This window comes from Lytechinus variegatus, chromosome 2 (assembly GCF_018143015.1).
Source record: "Lytechinus variegatus isolate NC3 chromosome 2, Lvar_3.0, whole genome shotgun sequence".
Lineage (NCBI taxonomy): Eukaryota > Metazoa > Echinodermata > Echinoidea > Temnopleuroida > Toxopneustidae > Lytechinus > Lytechinus variegatus.
Genome location: NC_054741.1, coordinates 78,026,791 through 78,049,381, shown reverse-complemented (window position 1 = coordinate 78,049,381; position 22,591 = coordinate 78,026,791). Strand labels below are relative to the sequence as shown.

The window sequence follows — 22,591 nt, the reverse complement described above, 5'->3', positions numbered from 1 at the left end:
GAGACCCAGTGCCAAACCTTAACTCCACCACACCCCAGATCAACGGGGATGCGAGCCCCTCTCCACCAGAGCCAGCAGTACCCCAACCCACAGCGCGCCAATATCCTCCTGTCAACGCAGCTCAGCCGGACACGATCATCAACAACAACTCGGTCATTATAGCCAATGCTGCTGCAGCGGTGCTGCCTCATCATCCTTATTCTACAACTAACACAACTACCACAACCACTACCACTTCTGCCTCCAACAACACACTCAACATCAGCAGCAATGTCATCCAGAGTAACCCTGCCCACCATGCCCGTCTGGGTTCCCAGGGTCTAGGGGGTCAACCCCGCCCTGTCCAGGAGCTTCCTCCACCCCAGGAGCTGATCCATCAGGATCCTGCTCTCATAGAGAAGGAGAGGAAGAACGAGAGGGAGAGAGAAAGGGAACGACTGATACAGAGAGATCATTCATTGGACAGAGGAGATAATCGAGGAAGCAGCTTTAGTAAAGGTCCTGGTTGGAATAGGTATGGCTATATTTTCTTTTTCTCCATCTTAAAATCTTTTGCATTCAGTGCAACTAATAATGCTACCCTCACTGTTCTTGATTATTTTTCTTTTCTTTTCTTGCTAGTAAAAGCCTAAATAGTGTCATGTTTTTTTAAGACTAATGCATAGGGAAGAAAATGACATTCAAATGTATTATTATATCATAAGATTAACATGTATGTGAAAAGAGTGCTTTCATCTATAAGTAATTTTGGAAGAAAGTCTTGGAGGAATAAAAAGAACAACACACATCACAGATAATGTAATTTCATGTTAGGGATTCTGTTAGCAGTAAAGAATTACACAAGTGTTTACAAAGGCATTTTGATGAAGGAGGGGGAGGGGTTCTTTCTGTTGACATGACTTGGATTTCATAGAAAGAAACTGGCATAAATTGACCCCATGATGGCAGCATTAAAGGTTAGTTGACAGCCTATTTTATAAATAAAGCGGAGGGAGTCATCCCCTTGCAGGTAACTTCCCTTCTAGTGGTTCCTGCACCCAGATCAATTCCTGCAGATGAGTCATCAATGAATGTCAACAGTGCATTGAAAGACGGCTTCATAATGTGTGATTCTCCATAGAAATGTTGCTGAGATATCTATCTTTTTGTGTTGGAGTGCCTTTCCGTTGCCTGGCAGGGGATTGCTCACTCTTCATGGTTAGGAATCGTTTCTATACTCTCTATCAGCATAAGAAAGGTTTCCAGTGCTTCATGAGATACTGGTATTGACATAAGATAACTGGAATGTACAGTAGGTTGCAGGGAAACAGGAGGATAAAGTAGAAAGCTAGTAATATAAGGATTGCTTTTTCCATTTAATATGATACATGATTACTCATTTTTTTCTTAAGAACATAAAATAAAGGATAATATGAGAAAAAAAATCTTAAACTAATATTATTGTGCGTGAATGTGGGTCTATAAGCACAAGAATGGCCTTTATGTTTTACTTAAGTTCTCCAAAATTAATCGGAAATACGTTGATAAAGGGAAAAAAGCACTTTATTTAAATATTAAAAGAAAGAGCTCATTTCACCTTACAAGCATTTTCTTAGTGACAATGTTTTTTTTGACATCTTGACATACATGGTGTACATTGTATTGAATAAATATCAAGATGCTTTCATTTTGTTAGTTTTGATGTGAGCCCCACCTATCTGTGAACAGGAGATGAGTCAGTACCTTGGACCATTCATTGATCTGTTAACCAACGTGACTCAAGCCAACAGGTGGTTAGAGAGGGAGGGTGCTATTAAATACCAATCTCTTCTACTCCCTGACTGTGGTTAATTAGTTAATTGATTGGATTAATTCTTCTGAATCAAGTGAAAGATAGAGAGAGTAGTCATTAAATGATGAGGGAGTAGACGCCGGCAATTAAGGATAAGAATAAAATCTGAAGGCAAGAGAAAGGGGAATGCCCCATCGATGGTGTTCAGGTCATATCATTGATTCATTTCATTGTATAAGTCATTGTGCTTCTTTGAGGAATTCATTCCTGGAAATTCCAGACCACCTTATCGGCAACTTTCCTGAAGTGGGATAAAAATTATGAACACCAATAGTGACAATTAGGGCTAACTATTATTATCATCATTATTATTATTATCATTGTTGTTGTCGTCGTCATTGTCATCAGAAGCTGTAGTTTTGATAACTTTGTTGGTATCAGTATTATGACTGATTCTTTAGCACTGGCACCAGTTATTATCAGTATCATTATCACAATATGTGACTAGATTTTCAATGATGATATCACACAAGGAAAATATATAAATTAAGATAAAGGGAATCAAAAGGCAAAACAGAATGTAGTTCAAATATATCCACAAGATATATAAATGCATTTCACTGGTGTGTTTGCTCAGTTGGTAGAGTGTCCGTCTTACAACCAGGAGGTTGGGAGTTCAGATCCTGGCCGCGTCAGACCAAAAGACGTTAAAACATGGAAGTTGCTGCTACCTTAAAATGTGTATTTTTTTAAAGAGGTATAGGTAACTAAAGAAAATTGAAAAAAAAATAATCTAGAACTGGTAGTATTGGGGTAAATATTACAAGAATATGATTTCATTTATTTAGGGTTGGGTTTTTAAAACATGTTATGGTTAAAAACTCACAATGAATGGTATATTACACAATAGGGCAAAATGAAAGCCAATTACAATTGGAATTATTCATTACAAAGCATTTGATGAAAATAGCCATTTAAGTCAATGTTTTTTTGAACAGGTACGGAATAGATATTGATGAAAGGGGTAAATGGGCATTTAAGTGAACTAATCTGTGACTCCTTGCTATTCCTATACAGTTAATTGTGTGGTTTTTATGTTGCTTATTACCTGGGTGTAATGAGTATTTCCCTTAACGTAGACTCTCATCTCACCGCATCCATCCATCATGATCTCTTGATGACCTTGATTGTAACGTGTAGAATTACGATCCCTCTTAACCATAATCCCCAGGATTACTCTCCAGATACTGCCTCATAGTCTTGTGCTTCTCGTCTATGAAATGACACCCTCCCTCCCCTCACAACTCTGTCATGTTGCATTAGATGTGCGTGTCACCATTTTAATGGGTTGATCTTCTTCTTTCAATCCTGTCACCTCTCGACCCCTTCAGCTTCCCCATGCGTCTTCTCCTTTGTTTTCCTTCTTCAACAATTTTCTCTTTTTTCGTTCTCTTATTTCTTTCTTCCTTTACAACACACGCTCTCAAAAGTAATTGCCGTTTCTCCTTACCTATCACATATTGTAGATTCAAACCGCCTCGATCACAAGAATCCCCGTTAAATTACGAGAACTTTTTTAGGCTAAAAAATACCCATTAATTATTCCTGCATTCACACCACCCCGAAACACATCCTTCGGGATAAGTTCCCGAAGTTACGAGCATGCGCAGTGTGGTTAGATAAGCAGGCAAGGCGGGAGATTCAAAATCACTAGCCCAGCAGCCACCCACGCCGCCGTGCCCAACGACACGCTGGGATAAAAGTTCCCGTAATTTGCTTCACATTTCAAAATACCTGCGACCTTGTAAAATCCCGCGAAAGTTCTCGTAATTTCGCCAAGTACCTACTATTTAGCGGGTATTTTCTTTTGGGTTTTACGGAGTTTGCTTTCACATTACCAAAATACCTGGTATTTTCTGATCGGGGTAAATTTCCTGATCAGAGAATACCTGGAACTGGTGAACTTCGAGGTGGTCTGAAACCACCTATATTGAGATTCAAAATCAGTGCTATCTTTTGGTCATTCTTATTAATTATGTAACTAACAGGATACAGGAGTCACATTTTCTCTTTGGATCATATTTACATCCCTGACTTCGCTGGTGCATTGGGGTTTTCTCTGAAAATATACCCCTCCTTTCCTTAATGATCATTCATTCGTCTTTTCCTCCCTTCACCAATTTCTTTCTGATCTTTGTTTTTAATCTTGGAATACTGATCCCTGATCTATACTATTTACTGTAGATGTTTCAAAAGGTTTACCTTACTGTAATAAGTCAAGGAAATTTGTCACACTCTTGTCCGCCCACTTCAAGAAGACACATCTCATGGGATTATCTATGGAGTTTAAAAGGATGTTGATAAACACTCTTGTCATCAAACCATTGAGGGTAAACTTCTCACCCCCCCCCCCCCCTCAAGAAACCATCCAAGTCGAGTTCTAGAATATCACTGTAGGAATTGACATCATTGACCAAAATATAACCTACTTAAGAAGCTGTAATCTAATTTGGAAGGGGATATGTCTGGGAATTCAGAAGTGGAAGTTCTAGAAATCAAACCATAACAAGGTAGTTTCTGTGAGAATTAGCGAAACCTTTTTTTTTGGTTGCATTGTTGGGATGCCTTACCCAATGCTTGTTAGTGTAATAATGCAAAAAGGCAAGCAATAAGTTTAGCTTGATGATGAATTAATGGATGTGAAAGAGAGATGGTGGGATGTAACAAAGGATGAAGGAGATGCGTAATGTTTATGATGTTTGTTTGAGATCTGTTGCTGTTTTCAATTTGGCAGATTAGGAGGTGGAGTAGCATGCAGGATAGAGAAGGGGAAACGTCCCAAATCATCCATTCAATGTTCACGGTTCGACAGGATGTAGGAGGGAGAAGTCAGCCTGATAAGACGTCCAAACATATTACTCCTGATGATCTTCATCTCTGTTTGTTTATCACGCTATGACTGCCAGTATTCGTTTTGAATTCCTCGTTGTAATTGGGATGAAATAGGGAGGGCAGATACGACAAATTCCACACTCGTCTTGAAAACTTCTTGTTGTGATGCTTCCTTTTATTGTGTTTATGTATGTCTTCAGCGACCAGTGGGACAGTTCTTCAGGCACAGACTCTTGCAAAAGTAATTGGCTGATTTGAGGAGGAAATTATGGACAAATTTACCCCTATGCCACACCCCCTTGTAGGTCTGGCTATGATGAAGGGGTATTTCTCTTGGGTAGGAGTAGTGACTCCCTGATGAGTAGAGGTTGTGAAGGACAGGGGTTCCTCAGAGACACATGTTTGTGCTGCCCTATAATTCGCAGGAAATGTGAGTAAATTAGGTCATTCCTCGCTACAAAGGATTGTCAATTCGTAAGCCAGGCTCTGGTGCTTAACGACCCGTTACCTCGGCCTTTCCCCGATATCATCATTGTCGGGGCTCCGATTACCTTCTCCGGTATGACATTAACTGTGCAGGAAATGTGACAAACTGAGTTTGTTCCAGTTTATGAGAAAGCGCCTGGGTAATAATTGAATTTTGTCGGTTGTTGTCGTTATTATGCGACCTGATAGAGATTGAGTGATGCTCCTGTTTTGGAAGGCTGCCTAGAGAAGGGAGTTGCTGCCCCTTGATTTTTTTTTTGTGCTGAGCTCACTGCCTGACTTGGTGCTCACGGCAGCGTGTGTTGCCGTTTGCGTCGACTGACAAAGGCGGTGATGAGTGGAGACCCCACGAGACAGCTGAGAGCGTTATTCATCCATTAATGCCCATCATCATAATGACTCTATGGATGGGCTTTGAATATCAGTGATACGTGTGCTGTCGTAGCAAAGGGGCAAGTGACTTGCTTACGGCAACGGCTCGTATCCAACCATGCATAGCTGTGACTACACAGCATTCCATCGCCTGAGGTAGAGTATGATCAACACGAGGAGGTGAATAGTGAGAGGCTTTCTTCAGGATCAGCTTGGGGCAAGATTAGGTTGCCTTGGGATCAAGGAGGCGCTTCCCTGCTTCCCCCCACCTAATCCCACCAGCTGAACCCACCAATTCCTTGGCTTACAGCGAAAGAGAGGGACCCTAAGTCCACAGATTTGCAGCTGATCTAGTATTATTAGGTGCATAAGGAGACGCATACAAAAAGGAATAAGAAGCGCTGGCCCTGTATTGCCGAGATGATGACAAGTCAACGCCATTTGGGACTTGAAAGTGAGTTGCCTGGATTTGCACCTTGGCTCGATCATCCATCTCATAGGAGGGCCTGACGCCTCCCCCCTCTAACACTCGCATATAGGTTTGCTCTCTCTGTATCATGGATTAAAGCATTGGAAATACCCAGTTAGCTTGCTATGTGTTATTCTAATTGCAACGTGATACATGGAATTATCCCATTGGGGGTGTGCCATTGGATCTATTGCTACATTAATCATGGTCTTGGAAACCTTGTGAATAATAAACAGATAGTAAACCTCTTACTGGAAATGAAGACTAGTGCAGAATGACCATGTTTCTTGGAGATTTCACGAGTCTCATTTATTTTCATAGCTCTATAGAGTAAAGGTATGTTTATAAAATACTTCATTATAGTACGAAGATGATAATGCTCTTTTCTGTCTATAATACATTCACATATCCTGCATATATACAATTTTTTTCACTTTCAACATTTCTTGCATACTGTTTCTAGGTTGAGAATACAAAAATATTTTTCTGTGCAGAAGTGTTGTTTTATTTGAAGAATTATGTCAATGTGAACAAGCGTTGTTGTACATCACAGTCAATAGTACATGGGATCGGTCGTAAGACAAGTGAGGGGTAATCAACATGTGATATGGGTAGAAAGACTCGAGAGTGGCTTTAGTGATCTGATGGAAACGCTTTCCATCTAAGCCCCCCTAACCCTCGGCGGAGATCTCCCGACACCCATCGTAGAATGCTCAACTTCCGTGGAGATTTCTTGGGCTTTCGACTCACTTTTAGGGGGTGAATTGCCGTCGATGGTGATCAATCGATGATGTTATCACTCTATCTCTGTCTCTCCTTGGATTCAGCTCAATTGGATGTATGTTTTAAGCAAGGACGCCATGTTTCTGCATGCTTACAGGAAGCTGGAAAAACAATAACTCTGAGGGAGAGGAATTTATGACAACTTGTGAATTGGATTCATACATACAATCTAAATGAGTGGAATATATGCAAGGAGTAATTGGAATATACTCTTGTTTAGGACAAGTATCAAAGGAGTATATGTTTCTGTTGCAGTGATGGTGATTATTTCTGCGGAATAGGTGGACTTAGGAAGTAAAATCTCCCTGTGTTACAAGTTTGTATTCAATATAATTAGCCCTTCTATAGATCTAGTTCTATTTGCTCTGTTCACTGAAAAGTAAAATTTGAATATATATATATATTTGCTGATGATTGAAATGAAAATTAATGAAATATTTTTCACAATATGTTTTTTTTTAAAGTAGAGAATATATCATTCTTTGAGGAATTAATTGTGCATTTCCTAATAAATGAGGAATTTTGAGGTCACACAATTCTGACCTCTGTAGATTTTGGGCATAGAACACAAATTGCAATTATGATTTTAAGAAACTACATCATGTTTCTCAAGTGCCCATTTCATTAAACGGATGAAGATATCCTAGAAAACCAGAATCACTATTTATTCAAAATTTAATTGGAATGATTGATTTGTTCTAGATAACACCCCCCCCCCCCCCCCATTCTTTGATCAAATATGATTATATGAAGGAGATTATGACATGCTGGGCACATTTATTTGAACATGATTGGAAGTTCACATTTCCAGGGATGAAATCAAGCATCTTCAGTGTTGCCGTGACCTGAAACGCTCATCGACCACAAATAAAAGAAAATCAATAGCAATCAATATCCGACTACGCTTCGTCAGGAAATGAGTTCGGAAACACACATCTGGGGAAAAAAATAATGGCATTCAACACCGATAGAATGATATTATGAGAACAGAAGATTGCAGTCTCTCTTTTAAAACTGATTGTTTAAGATTCTTTATAATTTCTTACATGCTCTTCATCATTCTTTTTGAGATACATATGTAATATGTGAGATTAGCAAACAATAAGTTATTCCAGTGGATAGAATTTCATATTTCTCTTGATCTCTTCAGTGTTGGTTCTTTTCGAGAAGATGTTGGTCTTAATTCTTTTGAGTCTTCCCTTTCAAAGGTTTAGGTATTCTTTTTATGTATGACAAGAACGCTATAATAAAGCCTTTTTGGCTAATTCCCAAGTCATATATATTTATATATATACAATTTGTTCATGAGACATTTATTTTTCAAATTTTGGTATTGTCACAGCTACTTTGATTATTGTGTTAATGGAGTTATCCTTTGTGATTATAAGAGACCTATGATGAATGAGCTCTAGGAATTGTCACATCGAGTGCTATTCATGGGGGAGATGCTCAGATGTGAAACCTCTCTTTACTGGATATGACTCATAAAAACCATGATGGTTCAAAAATGGTGTAAAAGCATGTGTTTTTTTTAATACACTGCAACAGGCCTGTATATGTAGTGTATACTATTATTTATCATTTCAACTTAAGTGCTTCAGATTGGTATATCCTACAATTCATACAATGACCTTGCCTTAATGACTTAGGTGGTGTTGCAAGAAAATATTTGCGATCAATTGCAAGTATTCTGTTGCAATTTTACAACTGATTGATCAACATTAGCTGTAGCAAATCAGACTAAACTTGTTTCAAGGAGCAAATTAGCGATCAATCACTAATTTGCAATTGACTGCAAGACATATGATTGATTTAGCGACCAAAAATTGACTTGCAATTGATCGCAAGTTTCTTGCAACACCCCATTAGAATATCTAATTGACACAGATGTACGAATTTGGGGTTATTAAGTTTGAATAAAGCAATTCTAAGCCATCTTTTCCTACATTTTTTTCATTTGTACAGTAACTCCAGTCACATTGGACAACCAAACCCAGGGTCTCGAGGTACACCGACTCAGCGGTCATCCAACCTTCAACCGTACCCCACCCCCCAATACCCACAGCAGCACAGTAGCCAGCCCAAGGGCCCTCCACCCTCTCATTCTAACCCACATATGTTTTCTTCTCCATTGTTGCCACCACCGCCACCTTTAACATCGAGCACACCACTGTCGGGAGGACCTAACCCGGCTACACAGCCGCCACCCCACTACCCAGAACAACCATCAACGCACTATCCTCGTAAGTATACCAGTAACAATAACAACAATGATAATAATATTGTCATTTGTATAGTGCTTTTACAATCTAAAAGTTGTTTCTCAACACTTAACTAAGCAATTGCATCCCAGAAAGAGTCGAAATGAAACAATGAATCATTCCCAACTTGTTCAGTTGATCATTCTACTCGTACTTCAGGAAGATTATTTTCCCCTCTGTAATGTGCTGAAGTTATGACGGCTTCATAACACTTGTTTGCTAACAAATTTTACAAATTCACAGTGCATCAATATCCGCAATCCACAGGATTTTCTATTATGGTAAGATATTAAATACACAGGTGGGTGTTTCATAAAGCTGTTCCTAAGATACAAATGACTTTGCGCACGACTGGTATTCTTTTCTCATGCCAAGTGATATATCCCTATGTAATTGAGTTAGGACCCAAGATCATGTTCCAGTCGTGCATAAAGTTGTGCGTAACTTGACAAACAGCTTTATGAAACACCCACCAGATATGATATAAAATGAGAGGAAGTTCATATAAACTTAATTTGAAAGAGATCATTTGGGAATCTTTTTAGGATTTAAGTATCCTGTGCTTGAATTTTAGTTGGGTGTTTTCTGAGACTCATTTTAACAAATGAAAACATAATGCAAACAACTTGGAATTTTGGATGGAGAGGTTGAAGTATATAAATCATACAAGAGTGCAATAACAGATGTATGTTGTTTTTAAAATCTCCTGAAAATGGATGGGATGTATTCTTGGACAATAATATAAATAAGGGTTTTCTTAATGCTTGGGCAATCATTGTGAGTTGAGCACACAAACATTCGCTTGAACACTCAGAGAAAATTAAAACGAAATGTCAACTGATAGAGAAAACGTCAACAAGGGGATACCTACAAAGACTGGATGCCCTTTTGCTGACATCTATTTTTGATTGAGAGAAAATTGGGAAAACAAACAGATGGATTTTTTAAAAAGTAAACCGAATGCAACAAATGTGTACGGGTAAGATGGATTGTGGATGCATGTGAGTATGTGTAGGTTATGGGAAATTGCTTGAGGTCACTCCCCTCTATTATAATTCTATGATTTATCAGCAATTTATCCATGACTTACGCGTAATGGAATAAAGTTAAATATGGCAACTGCATGCTGTTGATGGCTGTTGCTCAGGGAGGAGAATGCTCGGAACTGTAAGTTGATTTAGGTCTTGGGGATAGTGCAGAAAGAGAGTGCACAAATTTGGTATAATTTGTTCAAAGGAGGAACGAACGCTTGGATACGCTGTTAGTGTAATGAAGTTGCATCCCGAGTTAGATTGCTTTGGAATGAGTAAATGGAGATTGCTGGAATGCAGTCGTGTCTGTGCTAGGTTTAACGTTCATCATAATCTCATTTCAGGTCGAAAACTGGTCAGCCAGGGATTCTTACTATCTTTTCACTTCTTAGGGGTCAGCCAGCGGTCATTGTGCTTTCTATGTCCTATGGCCATTCTCATGGATATAATTCAATAAATCCTTTTATTTAGTCACCAAATACAATTTTGTTACTCAGTCATTTGGCAAGCTAATTGAACGGAGAGGTAAACCCTGTTTGCTACTATGTTGAATCATCCCTCATTTGTAAATTTAATATTTTTAGCTGATTTATGAATTCTGTCCAGTATCAACAATTCAATCCTCCAGTCTTTTGGAGGCATTGTAGTCGTAGTTTGTTTGTTTTTAAGGGGAATAGGAAAGGTTCTTAAATTAGTTTTCCCCATGAGGTCTGTATAGGTCTAAGTTTATATCTGTCCTGAAGTAACATTATTGATGAAAAGAGTTGATACCTTTATCCATCTTGGAATCTGTCTGTATTGGGGAAATTACAATTCTTTCCCCATTCATTTGTCAATATTTTTTTTTGTGAAATTGATCACCAATATCTTTACATTTCACACAAACAATGAATTGGCTCAAGCAAATGACCCATGAACCCAAATCTCAAATTTTCTTTTTCAAAATTGGACTCGTTGACTCCATTGTGACCTTTATAGAATCTTGTCAATTTAGTTGGTCAATTGAACATTCTATAAATGACAAAGTGTTGTCCAGTCTCAATATCTATTATTATTCCAGAATGGTAGAATCTTGATAGCTTGCATTGCCAAGTTTATTCCTCAAATTTTGATGAAACTGAATTTTGATTGCCAAGAGATGAGACATTGTCTCCCAATCGTAATAAGGCAGAGGTGCTTGTGTACTTTGAGCATTGTTAAATTTGATTTTGTGGTTTGGTGATGTGACCTGGCAGTTATATTAAATAGAGAATTGCCGATATGTCTTTATCTTTTGTCTTATCCGTGCGTGCGAGATTTCATCTAATTTATTCGATTTATGTTGTCTTATGCTGATATGAACACACTAGAAACTAGAAAAATGCAGAAAAATCACAATTCATTTTTTTTCTAAGAGAAAAACTTTTTCTCAAGATTTTCATCTGATAAATATATTTGGATTTATTATCTATAAAAATTTGCAATAGCAAAAAGGATGGGGAAATTAATTGAAATTTGAATTAACATTGTGTAATAAAATACAAAAAGATGGGAAGATTGCATCATTAGCTCACCCATTGTTCATTTAATATGACATGCATGGAACTGTTTCAATTGAAAAGAGGAAAAATCAAAACTTGAAACTAGCATAACTATATTTTTTCATCACAATTTTCTGCCTGGGGTACACTTTTCAGAAGCAGAGTTTGTGTTGGAACAACTTATTGGACATCCATTTCTCTACAAGTATCAACAATACTCCAAGAATAATATTGTACAAAATATTCCATCAAAGAGAGAGAATAGATAGCTCTGTTTTAAGCTTTTGGAAGGAAGAGAGGATATAGTCATAAATTGTCCTCTTCCTAGTTTGGAAATTGGGGGAAATTTGGCAGAAATGTTTCCCAATCCTACAAGTCAGGAAGTGGTTCTGCTTCAGCCTCCAGGGTACCCTAGCAGAACTAACCATTCATTTTTACTTTTCTGTAAAAAGATGCCTGATACGCTTCAAAGTATTGCTGGGGAAAGATATTCCCTCGTTCCGCCGGCCCCCAACAGTTTAAGCTCTATGACCTTGCCTCTAAGATGCTTATATCTCTTTGACGAGAATAGAAATGCTAAATGATTAGGACTAAATTTAGCAGACTCTTCGTAAATGCAATGGATCTAAATCCATGAAAAGCTCTGTATGCGTTGGGGTATTATGTATTGCGAGGAAGGGGATTGTTGGCAGTTGTATTTGAAGTAACTTCATGGGATGGTTAGAGCAAAGTACATGCTATCCTCTATTTCCTGTTAAATTTTGCCTGGAAGTACCAAAAATGGTTATGCACCAAGGGTAGAGCAAGTGAAAATGGCATAGAGAATCGTACTAGGATGTTAGAACTCCCTGTAATTTCAAGTTAGTTCAAGAAATATCTGGTGGAAGTTGAGACTTCCTAACAAAATACGTTATAAATTATTTGTTTTTTATGTTCACTTTCTACATCATGGTATATACACTAAACTTCCAAATCTGTCAAGCTATAATTTTTTTTTTAAAAGATGATAATAACTTTAAGAAGGTTGTTTACAAAGGATAATCATTTATCACAGGAAATAGAATTGAGATTTATGATGAGATAAACTGATATAGTAGCAATCTGTTTGATTGAACACTGACTGGCTTTTAATCCGATATGGATATCAATTTACTTTTGGAGTTTGCTGAGATGCCTTGTTAATTTGTTTGTGTCTATAGTGCCTCCCATTTAGTAGAACAGTGTCTATTTTCAGACAGTTATATCAATAAACAAATAGATCTTTTCATTGAGTGGAAATCACTGGGCTTATTAGGATTAGGATCAGACACACAGTAGCTGATATCTAAGTTTCTCCCTCAAAGATCCACTGGATACTATCGACATTGTTTTGTTGGAGAGCGAGGGGAAACTGGCAGGACGAAATGAGATAATTGAACTGTTTCCTTTCTGCGGTTGAAAAGTAAGCCTTCAGGTTTTTTCTGCTTCCCTCTTTGGTTTTGAGGTGCAGCCAAAGCGAATGGCTGGCTTATGATGCCAACACGCAAGTTATTTAAAAATGGATTGAACTTTGAGAGATCTGTAGCATTGATGTTGTTTTCATGTATGTAGAAATGTCTACAGTTGTGTCTGTGGTCAGGGAAAGGTTACTGGACAAACAAACAAGCTATACCAATTACATTTGATTTGCTTGACATCCAAATCAACTATTGAATCTGTTTAGTTTACTACTTTAATGGTATTTCTTTTGGCACTTTCACTTGGAAAGAATGTTTACATTAAGTAGCACATTTTAACATCATTTACTGTTAAAGAGCCTTAGTAAATATGAGGATGTATGTGTTGAATTGAGAGTAGCTATGCTGTTTTCATGATCTGGTTGTATATTGTTGCCTTAGAAAGCGATGACGGTATAGATCTCTCAAGGGTAATGTAGGAAGATGAACGGTGTGATGTTAAATAACTCATACCCATATAGATCTCAAGATTATAAACTTGATAAACAGCCCCTGTGTATTCTGTCACCCGAAATCACCTCTTAATCTTGGTAGATTGAATGGATCATCTCATGTGGGTTACCTTTTCTACCCCTTCCTTTAATACCCTTGGCATGGTTGATCTATGAAGATTATATCAAGGAATCTTGAAGAGGGTGATGCGTTATTAATTGATCCCGCTAAGCTTTCATGTTGGTTGACCTCACTCTACTATTATTAGTCACAGCTAAATATATTTAAAGTGGATATTATTGAGCAGTCTCAGTAATGTCACTGTGCTGAATTAGATCAAATGAATCCCATAGCTATCATCAACAGATTGAAATAAATGAGACTTTGATTGATTAGATGCATCTATTTCAACCATTCCATGTACGTTGAACAAAGACATTGCCATTCCTGTAACTATCTTTAAGGTCATGTGATTAATGTGTGACTTCTTTGAATATTGGTTTTAAAATGTCATATTTTCTTTCACTTTAGTCCTGTATATGTTGGGAAATTAAAGTGTATTAGATAAGAACATTCCAATGAATCATATTCATATTGAGAATACGTTCATTTCCTATCTGTTGATCCGAAGAAGAGCCGTCATTTCCATCTTTCCAATGTGAGTGGATTGTTAGGCAGATTATACGTATTGGTGCTGTGCTTAAGTTGGACATCCCTCTAATGCGTAGATGCATTGCAAACCAGACAGGCAGTCTACATAAGTATGAAAATAGATTATTACTTAATCCTGCCTCTCTATCAAGTGCAAGTGTGGAAGCACCTACCAAGGTCAGGGAGACAATGAAACAAGTTAACGTTGTAATCGTCTTGTTTACATTTGTCCAGCGGGCTGTAGACAATCACCAGATTGCTCCTGTTTTCACATCAGGCGTTAGTAGATTCCCAGTCGCTGTCACTTAATGGGCGACAAATCACGCCTAATTAGCACTTAATTCAATTAGGAAGGGGTTCATCTGATTCAGAAATCAAATGGCCAAGTGAAGGAGATGTATGGCACAGAGACAAATTCAATTTGGTTGTGGGGATTATGACCTGAGCTCCCCAATGAAATAAATTTTGAATGAAGATATTGACTCATGTACTAAGAGCAAAACAATGAACAGTATAACAGATAAAAGGGCAAAGAAAAAAATTGAGATTGAGAATAAGCCAGCAGGGTGTAACCACGCTAGGCAAATTGGCAACACGGTACTAATGACGACCACGACTGAGTAACGAGCTCCTTAATTGGAATTACTCGTCATGCCATCTGACGTACTTTGGAAATAGCACTGACTATAGGGTATCACTAATGTACTCAATTTAGCATTGATGGCCTGTTATTATTAGGCCATTATGAGGCTAAATTGATGAAGTTAGACTCGACACATTGCATTATCACACAGATCTGGAAATATGATACACAAATTTAACCTCAGACATTTAAAGCTCCATTTGTTTACACCGCCATTTTTCAGCGGGGGTTTGTGTGTATGTATGTGTGTACAGGTGGCTATCCTATCCTGCGGCTAGATGATGATGTACATGTAGGCGAGTTGACATAGCAAACATGCATACTTTTGATCACTTCATATTCCAGATGTTTGCAAATTTGCATGGCATTAAGAGTGATTTGCTGTCATTCTTACTCAGTGGAAAAGACAGATGTGGATCAGATCTCCTGTCTTTCATATGAATAACAACTAAATACACATTTGCATTTACATGAAGAGATGACAAATGTCTATGTTCGCGGATGACAAATAAACAGTGATTATTTTTAGCTTTTGTAAGACTGAGTCAATTATGAGGTGCTGTAGATAAGTGGCCCTAGAGTATGTGACATTTCCCAAATGTTTGCTTTCTAAAAAGGAGTACTTTAATTACATTGGGGACATGACAGTCATTAACGATAATTTTGTTGTTCTAATTTTTATGTGCCCTTTTTAATTAAGGCATTGAAAGTTGAATGATGACTGTTTGAATTTGACTCAAGTTAATATATTCTTGAAAGAATTTTTTTTATTATATTTCAGTCTTCAGTTTAATATTGAAATTTCTGTGGTGATTGTCATTTGGTATTCCACATTCATTCAAAGTTATGAATGAAACATTGATTATTTGTATATGTTAATGTGTTTCCACGTTTAAATTAAATTAAATTTACAACTATTATAGATGGAGGATAACTTTTTTTGTTTCAATTTGTTCTCCCAGCAGAGAGTGCACCACAGCCGCAACCAGCGGCGCCCCCAGCGCAACCTCCGCAGACACCCACCCCACAACAACAGCAGCAGCAGCAACAACACCAACAAGAGCTGCTTCGGCAAGAGCTCAACAACCGTTTCCTGGCGTCTCATAACCCCAGCATGTCGGTTGGCCCCCCTCCATACCTCCGCCAAGAGACTCATATGCACCAACACATGCACCAGCATCAGCATACCCACCAGCACTCATTCCTGCCGCCGTCTGCTGCTGCAGCACCTCCTAGTCTGGTGTCTTCTCCAGCAGCACCTCATGTGGTGCGTGACGCAGAGAGACTCAGGCAGCAGGCTATCAGGGTAAGAATCAACTTTCAGGTCAAACGTAGCTTCTCCTTTTCTATAAACTTAGCACTACAATCAGTGAGCCTCTGCTTCATGTTTTTATACTGGCCATGTAGGGTTTATGAAGGATGGTCTTCGAGTCCTTGATTACAAGCTACTGACGTAAATGACATTTCTAGAGTCACAGTAGGATCATGCAGTGCCTGTAAATGATCAAATTGGGATTTTCATATCCATAGCTCCATAATATTCATTCACCTTTGAATATTCGGTGTTAATCAGGTCTAGATTTCAATTGTTTTTTGTAAGGCAATGCTTGGGTGCTAACAGTTCTTTTTGATAGTGATAGATGTATGATAAGTGCACATTTAGGAATGGAATATTCTCAGAAGGCCGAGAAGGAAGACCGATTTTTCTTGAGAATATTTGTCCGACTTTTAGATGACTTTGTTTCTATTGAAGGAATGTCTTTGCTGTGGCTGCTATTCCTCTGTTCCCATAATCTCATTCAACCATTAGGCCAGGCAGTGTAAGATAGCAGATAAGTTCAAGTTACCTCCAATTGTTATCAAATATCATCTGAGGGAGATTGCAGGGGAAAAGGTTTCCACAGAGGGATAATACAATATGGCTGTTTCAGTCAAAACAAGCAAGAGAGCCAACACTTTGCAACGGTAGGTAGCCGTCACGATGGCCCAGTTATAACTAGGTCACTGTCAGAGCCGTAGAGGTATCTTGGTCATCTCAGTAGGCAATGTGACCAGGCAGCGTCTGGAGATTAATCGATTCGTGACTTAGGTAGATACGCAGCCAGATGCTATGCAATTATTGCTTTATCTGCCTGTACCTTTGTTTTATTGAATTTTGGGGCCTGGAAAACATGAGCCTCCTTGATCCTTGCCTAATACGTCACAGGTTTAAGGTCCATTGGTGAAGGGCTGGGGGTAGAGTGGAGATAGGGGCGATAACTTTTAGTTAGGTCTTGGAACCACAATCCATTGATAAATTAGTGTTGTGAACGGATTAGGAGAGTGAAAAGGGCAGGCAAGAAGGCTATGTTGGACATTCATTTGAACTGTTATCGCTAAATCAAAAGAGGCTAGAGTTTAAATCGGCCAGAGTAAAGGTGGTACATGGAAGAATGATTAATGGGAGGGTTGGAGACCTTTAGGTAACAATAGAGGTACCCCTTTTACTGTCACTACCTCATCATTGGTTGATTCCAATCACATGTCACTAATCATCTGCCCAATCAGAATCACATGCAAGGATCAGGATGAATTAAAGCCCAGAGGATCATCCTTTTTCTTTATTCTTCTCCACCAACAGATGGAGTCAATAAGGGTTCTTCCCCCAAATGGGGGTTGACAGAAGGTGTGAAGTAATGTTGTCTAGAGATATGGGCGGTTGCGTGTTGAGATCAAATCCCATTCTCAGGGGTACAGTCTAGACTCACATGCGCACTTTTCTGAACTTTAACCGGGATACACAGACGGCATCTTTGTGGTTGGTTCTAATTTAGTTAGACATGGGAGGAGTGGTAGATTGGCGGGTTAAGGGTTCTTGAAATGTGCTTAAATATCTGATTCTGGGAAAATGTTCTATCTTTAAATATGGAGCATAAACAGACCTATTCAGTTCATTTGCACTTCAAGGTTGTTTGGTTTATATCACCCTTCATTTTGACTTTATACAAATTTACAATCAAATCAAATTTGTGGGACCTGTTGGCTTGCAATCGATATCAAAGATAATAGTAAACCTTATACTATACCTTATACTTTTTAAACCTTATACCTTTTACTTATTACCTTATTAGTAATATCACTCCCTTTATTTATGAAGATATATAGACTTTTAAATAGGAAGATAGGCTTATTGCGGATTCATTGAAAATGTGGTGAGAGTGAGTGTGTAGTAGATTTACATGAATGTTGCATGTTAGCATTGATTTTTAAATATTCCTGACAACATCACATTCAAGGTTTCCTTGATTAAGGAAAGACGAAAGAGAGTAGTTTGTGATATGGAGTTGGGGTAGGTTTTGCTGGGAGGGGGGGGGGTGAGGGGCATCACAGACATTGAACAACTCATTCTTCCTTCTACCCTTATTCAAGAGAAGGAGCGAAATTTGTTAACTCATCCCACTTCCTGTTACATTGATGATAAACATGGAGAGGGAGGATTCAAGTAAGAACTAGTCATGTGAGGATAAAGAATGAAAGCCAAACAGAATTACAATGAGCTACAAGAGGATAAGCAGAGTTCCACCAAAAAGAACATTACATGAGTAAACACCTGAGGCTTTCCCTGATCATCATGTCTTCCTCTTTACTCTTTGGTTGGTTTTGTTTGTGGGGAGGGGAAGGATTTTTGGTTTCCTCCTGGAATTATTCACCCTGCTTGGAATGAAATTACAAACCACTAATGCTTCCACAAGAGCGATCCCTCCAGAATTTGGTGGCACCCTTTCCTTCCGTATTGTGTTTTGTAGCCTAGGTACCAAGAAATTCTTAAACAGAACTGCAGAGAGGAAACTGAGAGATGACTTTTCTTCCGTGCATGTTATACTTGGAAGGGAGACACATCCCTGTCTCACATGGGTTGTCCATCTTCCCTGATGATGCTCTTATTTCTGCAGAGTAATGCACTCCCTTGTCCCTTGTGTCCATAAACAAGATGATGAGAGGAAACAAGGAGTGACACTGAGTTATAGCTTTAGGACACCTGCTTCAAATATCATCCTCGTCAAAAATCACTTAAGAAATGGAGGATAGGAGGAGACAAAGATAATTTCTTGTCATCTTTTCTCAGACTGTATTCCAGTCTTCCCCCATTTAAGTATTGTTTTTAGAGTAAAAACAGAAGAAAAAGAAAACTTTTTAAAATCCATTTTTCCCCTTTTTCCTGAGGACATTTGAGTGCATTCAGAAGCATGCAAAATATATACTGGGATGATATGTATGTCTTTTTAAATATGGATTTATTTTGCTTTTAAAAAGGTCATTGCATTTGAGCAACAAGTTTCCATCCTTTGCGAATATTCGTATTTGGATTGTTGAAAGATTTTACTTAACCTACATGAAGATTAGCTATTCCAAAAATGGGCTACATATATGCCTAGTTTATTATATTGCAAACGTGTAGACCACAGGGAAGACCACATGTTCCAAGGCATCACATGATTAAATCCTGATTGAATTCATTAAGCAAAGACGTAATACCTTGCTTGATTAAGTTTTCTTGCCTAGATGTCTATCTTTCTCCTAAAGCATCACCCTATACCCACCTAAGCCTGTGCCAAGTCAACCAAGTTCAGAAATAACTCTTGTAAAACAAGATTTGTTTAGTTGAGCCAAGTAAAACAGGACTCTGTAGGCGGGAGAAGACGTAATACAAGTCGATGATTAGGATGATGCTGCAGAACTTCACCACCATCATCACTGTTGCGTCTTATCACAAGATACGGACTAGAAGTACTAACTTTATCAGTGGGCTGGATGATTGTAAACGGATTTACTTTCTTAAGGTGAGGCGAGGGGAGATCGGGGAGGTAGCAGGTTGTCAGGACAGAGTCTTATGATGGAGATCATTCATACTGTAGTCGGAGGATTGATAATTAAACAAGAGTGTTCTCAGGCAAGGTGTACTTTATGGCCTCTCCTCTCCCCTCTCCTCAGTTTCATCATTTCAGCAAATTAATTATGTGCTGGCGTGAGGGTAAGGAAGTACGTAAGAGACCTAAGGTGAGCTCTTGTTGACTTTACTGGATAAGTTCAGTTTTGGCAACATGATGAAAATAATTGCCTTGCAAACATCATTAATTCAATCAAATTTCAGACAAGTAGTAAAGAGGGGAGTTGGGAGTGTCCATTAAACCATCCAAAAATAAATCTTTGCATTTTGATTGCATGGAATGTTATGCATATTAAATCAAAGATGTCTGTGAGATAAGATAGTTTAATCAGGATATTAAAGTTTGAATATTTTAATACGGATGTAGTCTCTTTGATTCAATTTGATACTTAATGCCAGGTGATTACTGAAAATGTCAAGATGAATTGACTGAATGTTAGAAGACATTCTACCCCATGAATAAAACAAATTTCTTTGTCAGAGTTTGTTTACCTTTTCCCCCAAACCTTCTCTCCACTTCTGTTGCTGTGAGTCAAGTTAAATCTTCAGGGAACTTCTATTTGTCATGGAAGAATTGAATCACGACGGTAAATAATTTAATTTTGGTTGTGATCTCGAGTCATTACACTATCACAGATCTCCTGCCTGCATGCCTATTTTTTCAGTCTGACATCTTGTGCTCCAAAGACCCCTGTGACATATACATCTGAAAGTGAACTGAAGCCACTCACTGAACTATTATTTGTATCAGCATGAGAAAAGGCGACCTGAAGTTAGCCCATGTATGGACACAAAACTGTTCCTAGTATGTGTAACTAGGGTTAATGGTAATGTCCATATTGCTCCATATTGCAACATGATGCTGGCTTAAAAAGCCATTGTATGTGTATCAGGGATTATGTTTTATTCCTTATGTTGAAGGGTAACAATAATTGTATTAATATTAACCTCATTTTACCCAAGTTTGTTTAGAAAGAGATTTACAATAAATGATATCACTTTCTAAATTTTAGAGAAAAAAAAAAAGAATAAGATGAAGATCTGATAGGTCTAAGACCCATGGTTCTATTCATGTCAAATTCATTTGAATAATTACATAGTGACACATGACCCATGGATGCCTATAAGATTCCTGCATCCTAGCACTTATGAGCAAATTACCTCTGGTTGATATCCATAGGTGATGATATTGACATAATATCTAATACCCCTAGCAGACATCATCCAGAGGACAACACTATACTTTAGTGCCCCACCATCTAATATTGGTTTCCTCAAACATGAGGCATGTCCGTCGCCTGCTAGCCCAACTTCATTACTGTATAATCTAATCAATTTTCTCAAACAAATTTCATTACCAACCCAGCAGGCGCAATTTGTACAGGTGCTTGCCAAGTCTATGGTCTTGACCTATGACCAGGTAGACCAGCGTACATGTTACTTTCTATTTTTCATGGTTCTACCTATCAAAGTATATGTTTATCCTGTGGTATAACTGACTTTACGTATCCAGCAGTGTTATCTACATTTTCCCCTTCCAAATTGATAGAAATTTTGCCAATTTCCTTTCTAAGTCGTATCCCACTGTGCCAGATTGATGCACCAAACAATCACAGTGGTGATGACCTCTGACCTTCGATTAGCTCCAGCTTCCTGTCGATATAGGTTCCAATTGAATCAGTTAGCTAATGAGTGCTGATTGCCATCCTGCTAGGCGAGCTGCTTGTGGGTGTCAAAATGGCCGCCTGTTATGAAGCTACCTCCAAAATATGTTTCACCTAATATGGTGAAAATATCTGCGTTTGCTATGTTGGAGTTTCATGTTCTATGTAGATCACTGATGGTGTAATGTACATGGATTCTTTACTTTTCCTGCTATTGATGTAAATACGATTGTCATCATTGTGCTTGTATCATTTATTGATGTGTTTATTTCATCATAATTGCTGCCAAGTAAAAATCTCTGAACGCATAGTCAACTTATCCACCCCAGACTTTTATAAACAGCTACTTTTCTTTGTCTGTGAGCCTTGTTAAATCACTTAAATGCCCTGTGCAGTAAATTGCCCTAATCCATTATATGCACTATACCCCCACTTTCTCCATTTCTCTATTTCAACCATGTAATGCAAATCTAAAATAATTTCCTACACAAATTTAGACTAATAATTGCTTCCAAATTGAGATGTTAAGATGTCTGACCTCCCTAGGGCTATGCTGTACTTTTCCCCGTTGGAGGTCTGGATCAAACAGTATGACCATTCAGTCTGTTTGCTCTAGTTCTCTAGCTTTACAGTGTGTTCACCTCATAATCACTGGTGTGTTAGCAGGACAACAACTGCTGTTGATGCAGGAGATTTCCTACTTCTTGTGTTGACCTGGGTGTGCTGAGCCATGGTATAAATTCAAGAAAATAATCTTCGTTTTTATCCTCCCCTCCTCATATTTGTTTTTATGTGTGTTAGTTTGTTTGTTCGTTGTTGTTTTTTTGGCGGGTCTGGTTTATTTCTTTTTACTTTGGGCAGTTTTGTGCTCATGTTTCTTTGACTGTCACTAATATGACCACATAGATCCAATTACCAACCATAATAAGATATCAATATACATTGATCAGGCTTGCTACAGCATGGAGGTGTTTCCAGGGAGTTAGAAATTGGCCATGATGAAACCCTTGAAGGTATATAAACCCACGTTATAGTTATTGTTATCTGATTAAAGTCAGTTTCTGAACTGGCTTTTAGTTCCTCCAATTTCTAATGAGATTTTCAAATAGATTGCCATCAGAAAATCCTTGATCAGGACAATAAATCAATATTGTTTTTGATGACCAAAAATGTGCAATTATCTAATATCAAGA

General features: G+C 38.2%; 1 protein-coding gene across 1 annotated transcript in view; it reads left to right on the top strand.

The window, feature by feature from the left end:
• Nucleotides 1-22,591, top strand: part of LOC121406967 (pollen-specific leucine-rich repeat extensin-like protein 3) — a 74,487-nt gene that overhangs the window by 36,980 nt on the left and 14,916 nt on the right. The window contains exons 4-6 of the mRNA XM_041597840.1: nucleotides 1-514; nucleotides 8,739-9,016; nucleotides 15,770-16,113. Of these exons, the coding sequence (XP_041453774.1) occupies nucleotides 1-514; nucleotides 8,739-9,016; nucleotides 15,770-16,113 (1,136 nt within the window). The remainder of the gene's footprint in view (nucleotides 515-8,738; nucleotides 9,017-15,769; nucleotides 16,114-22,591) is intronic.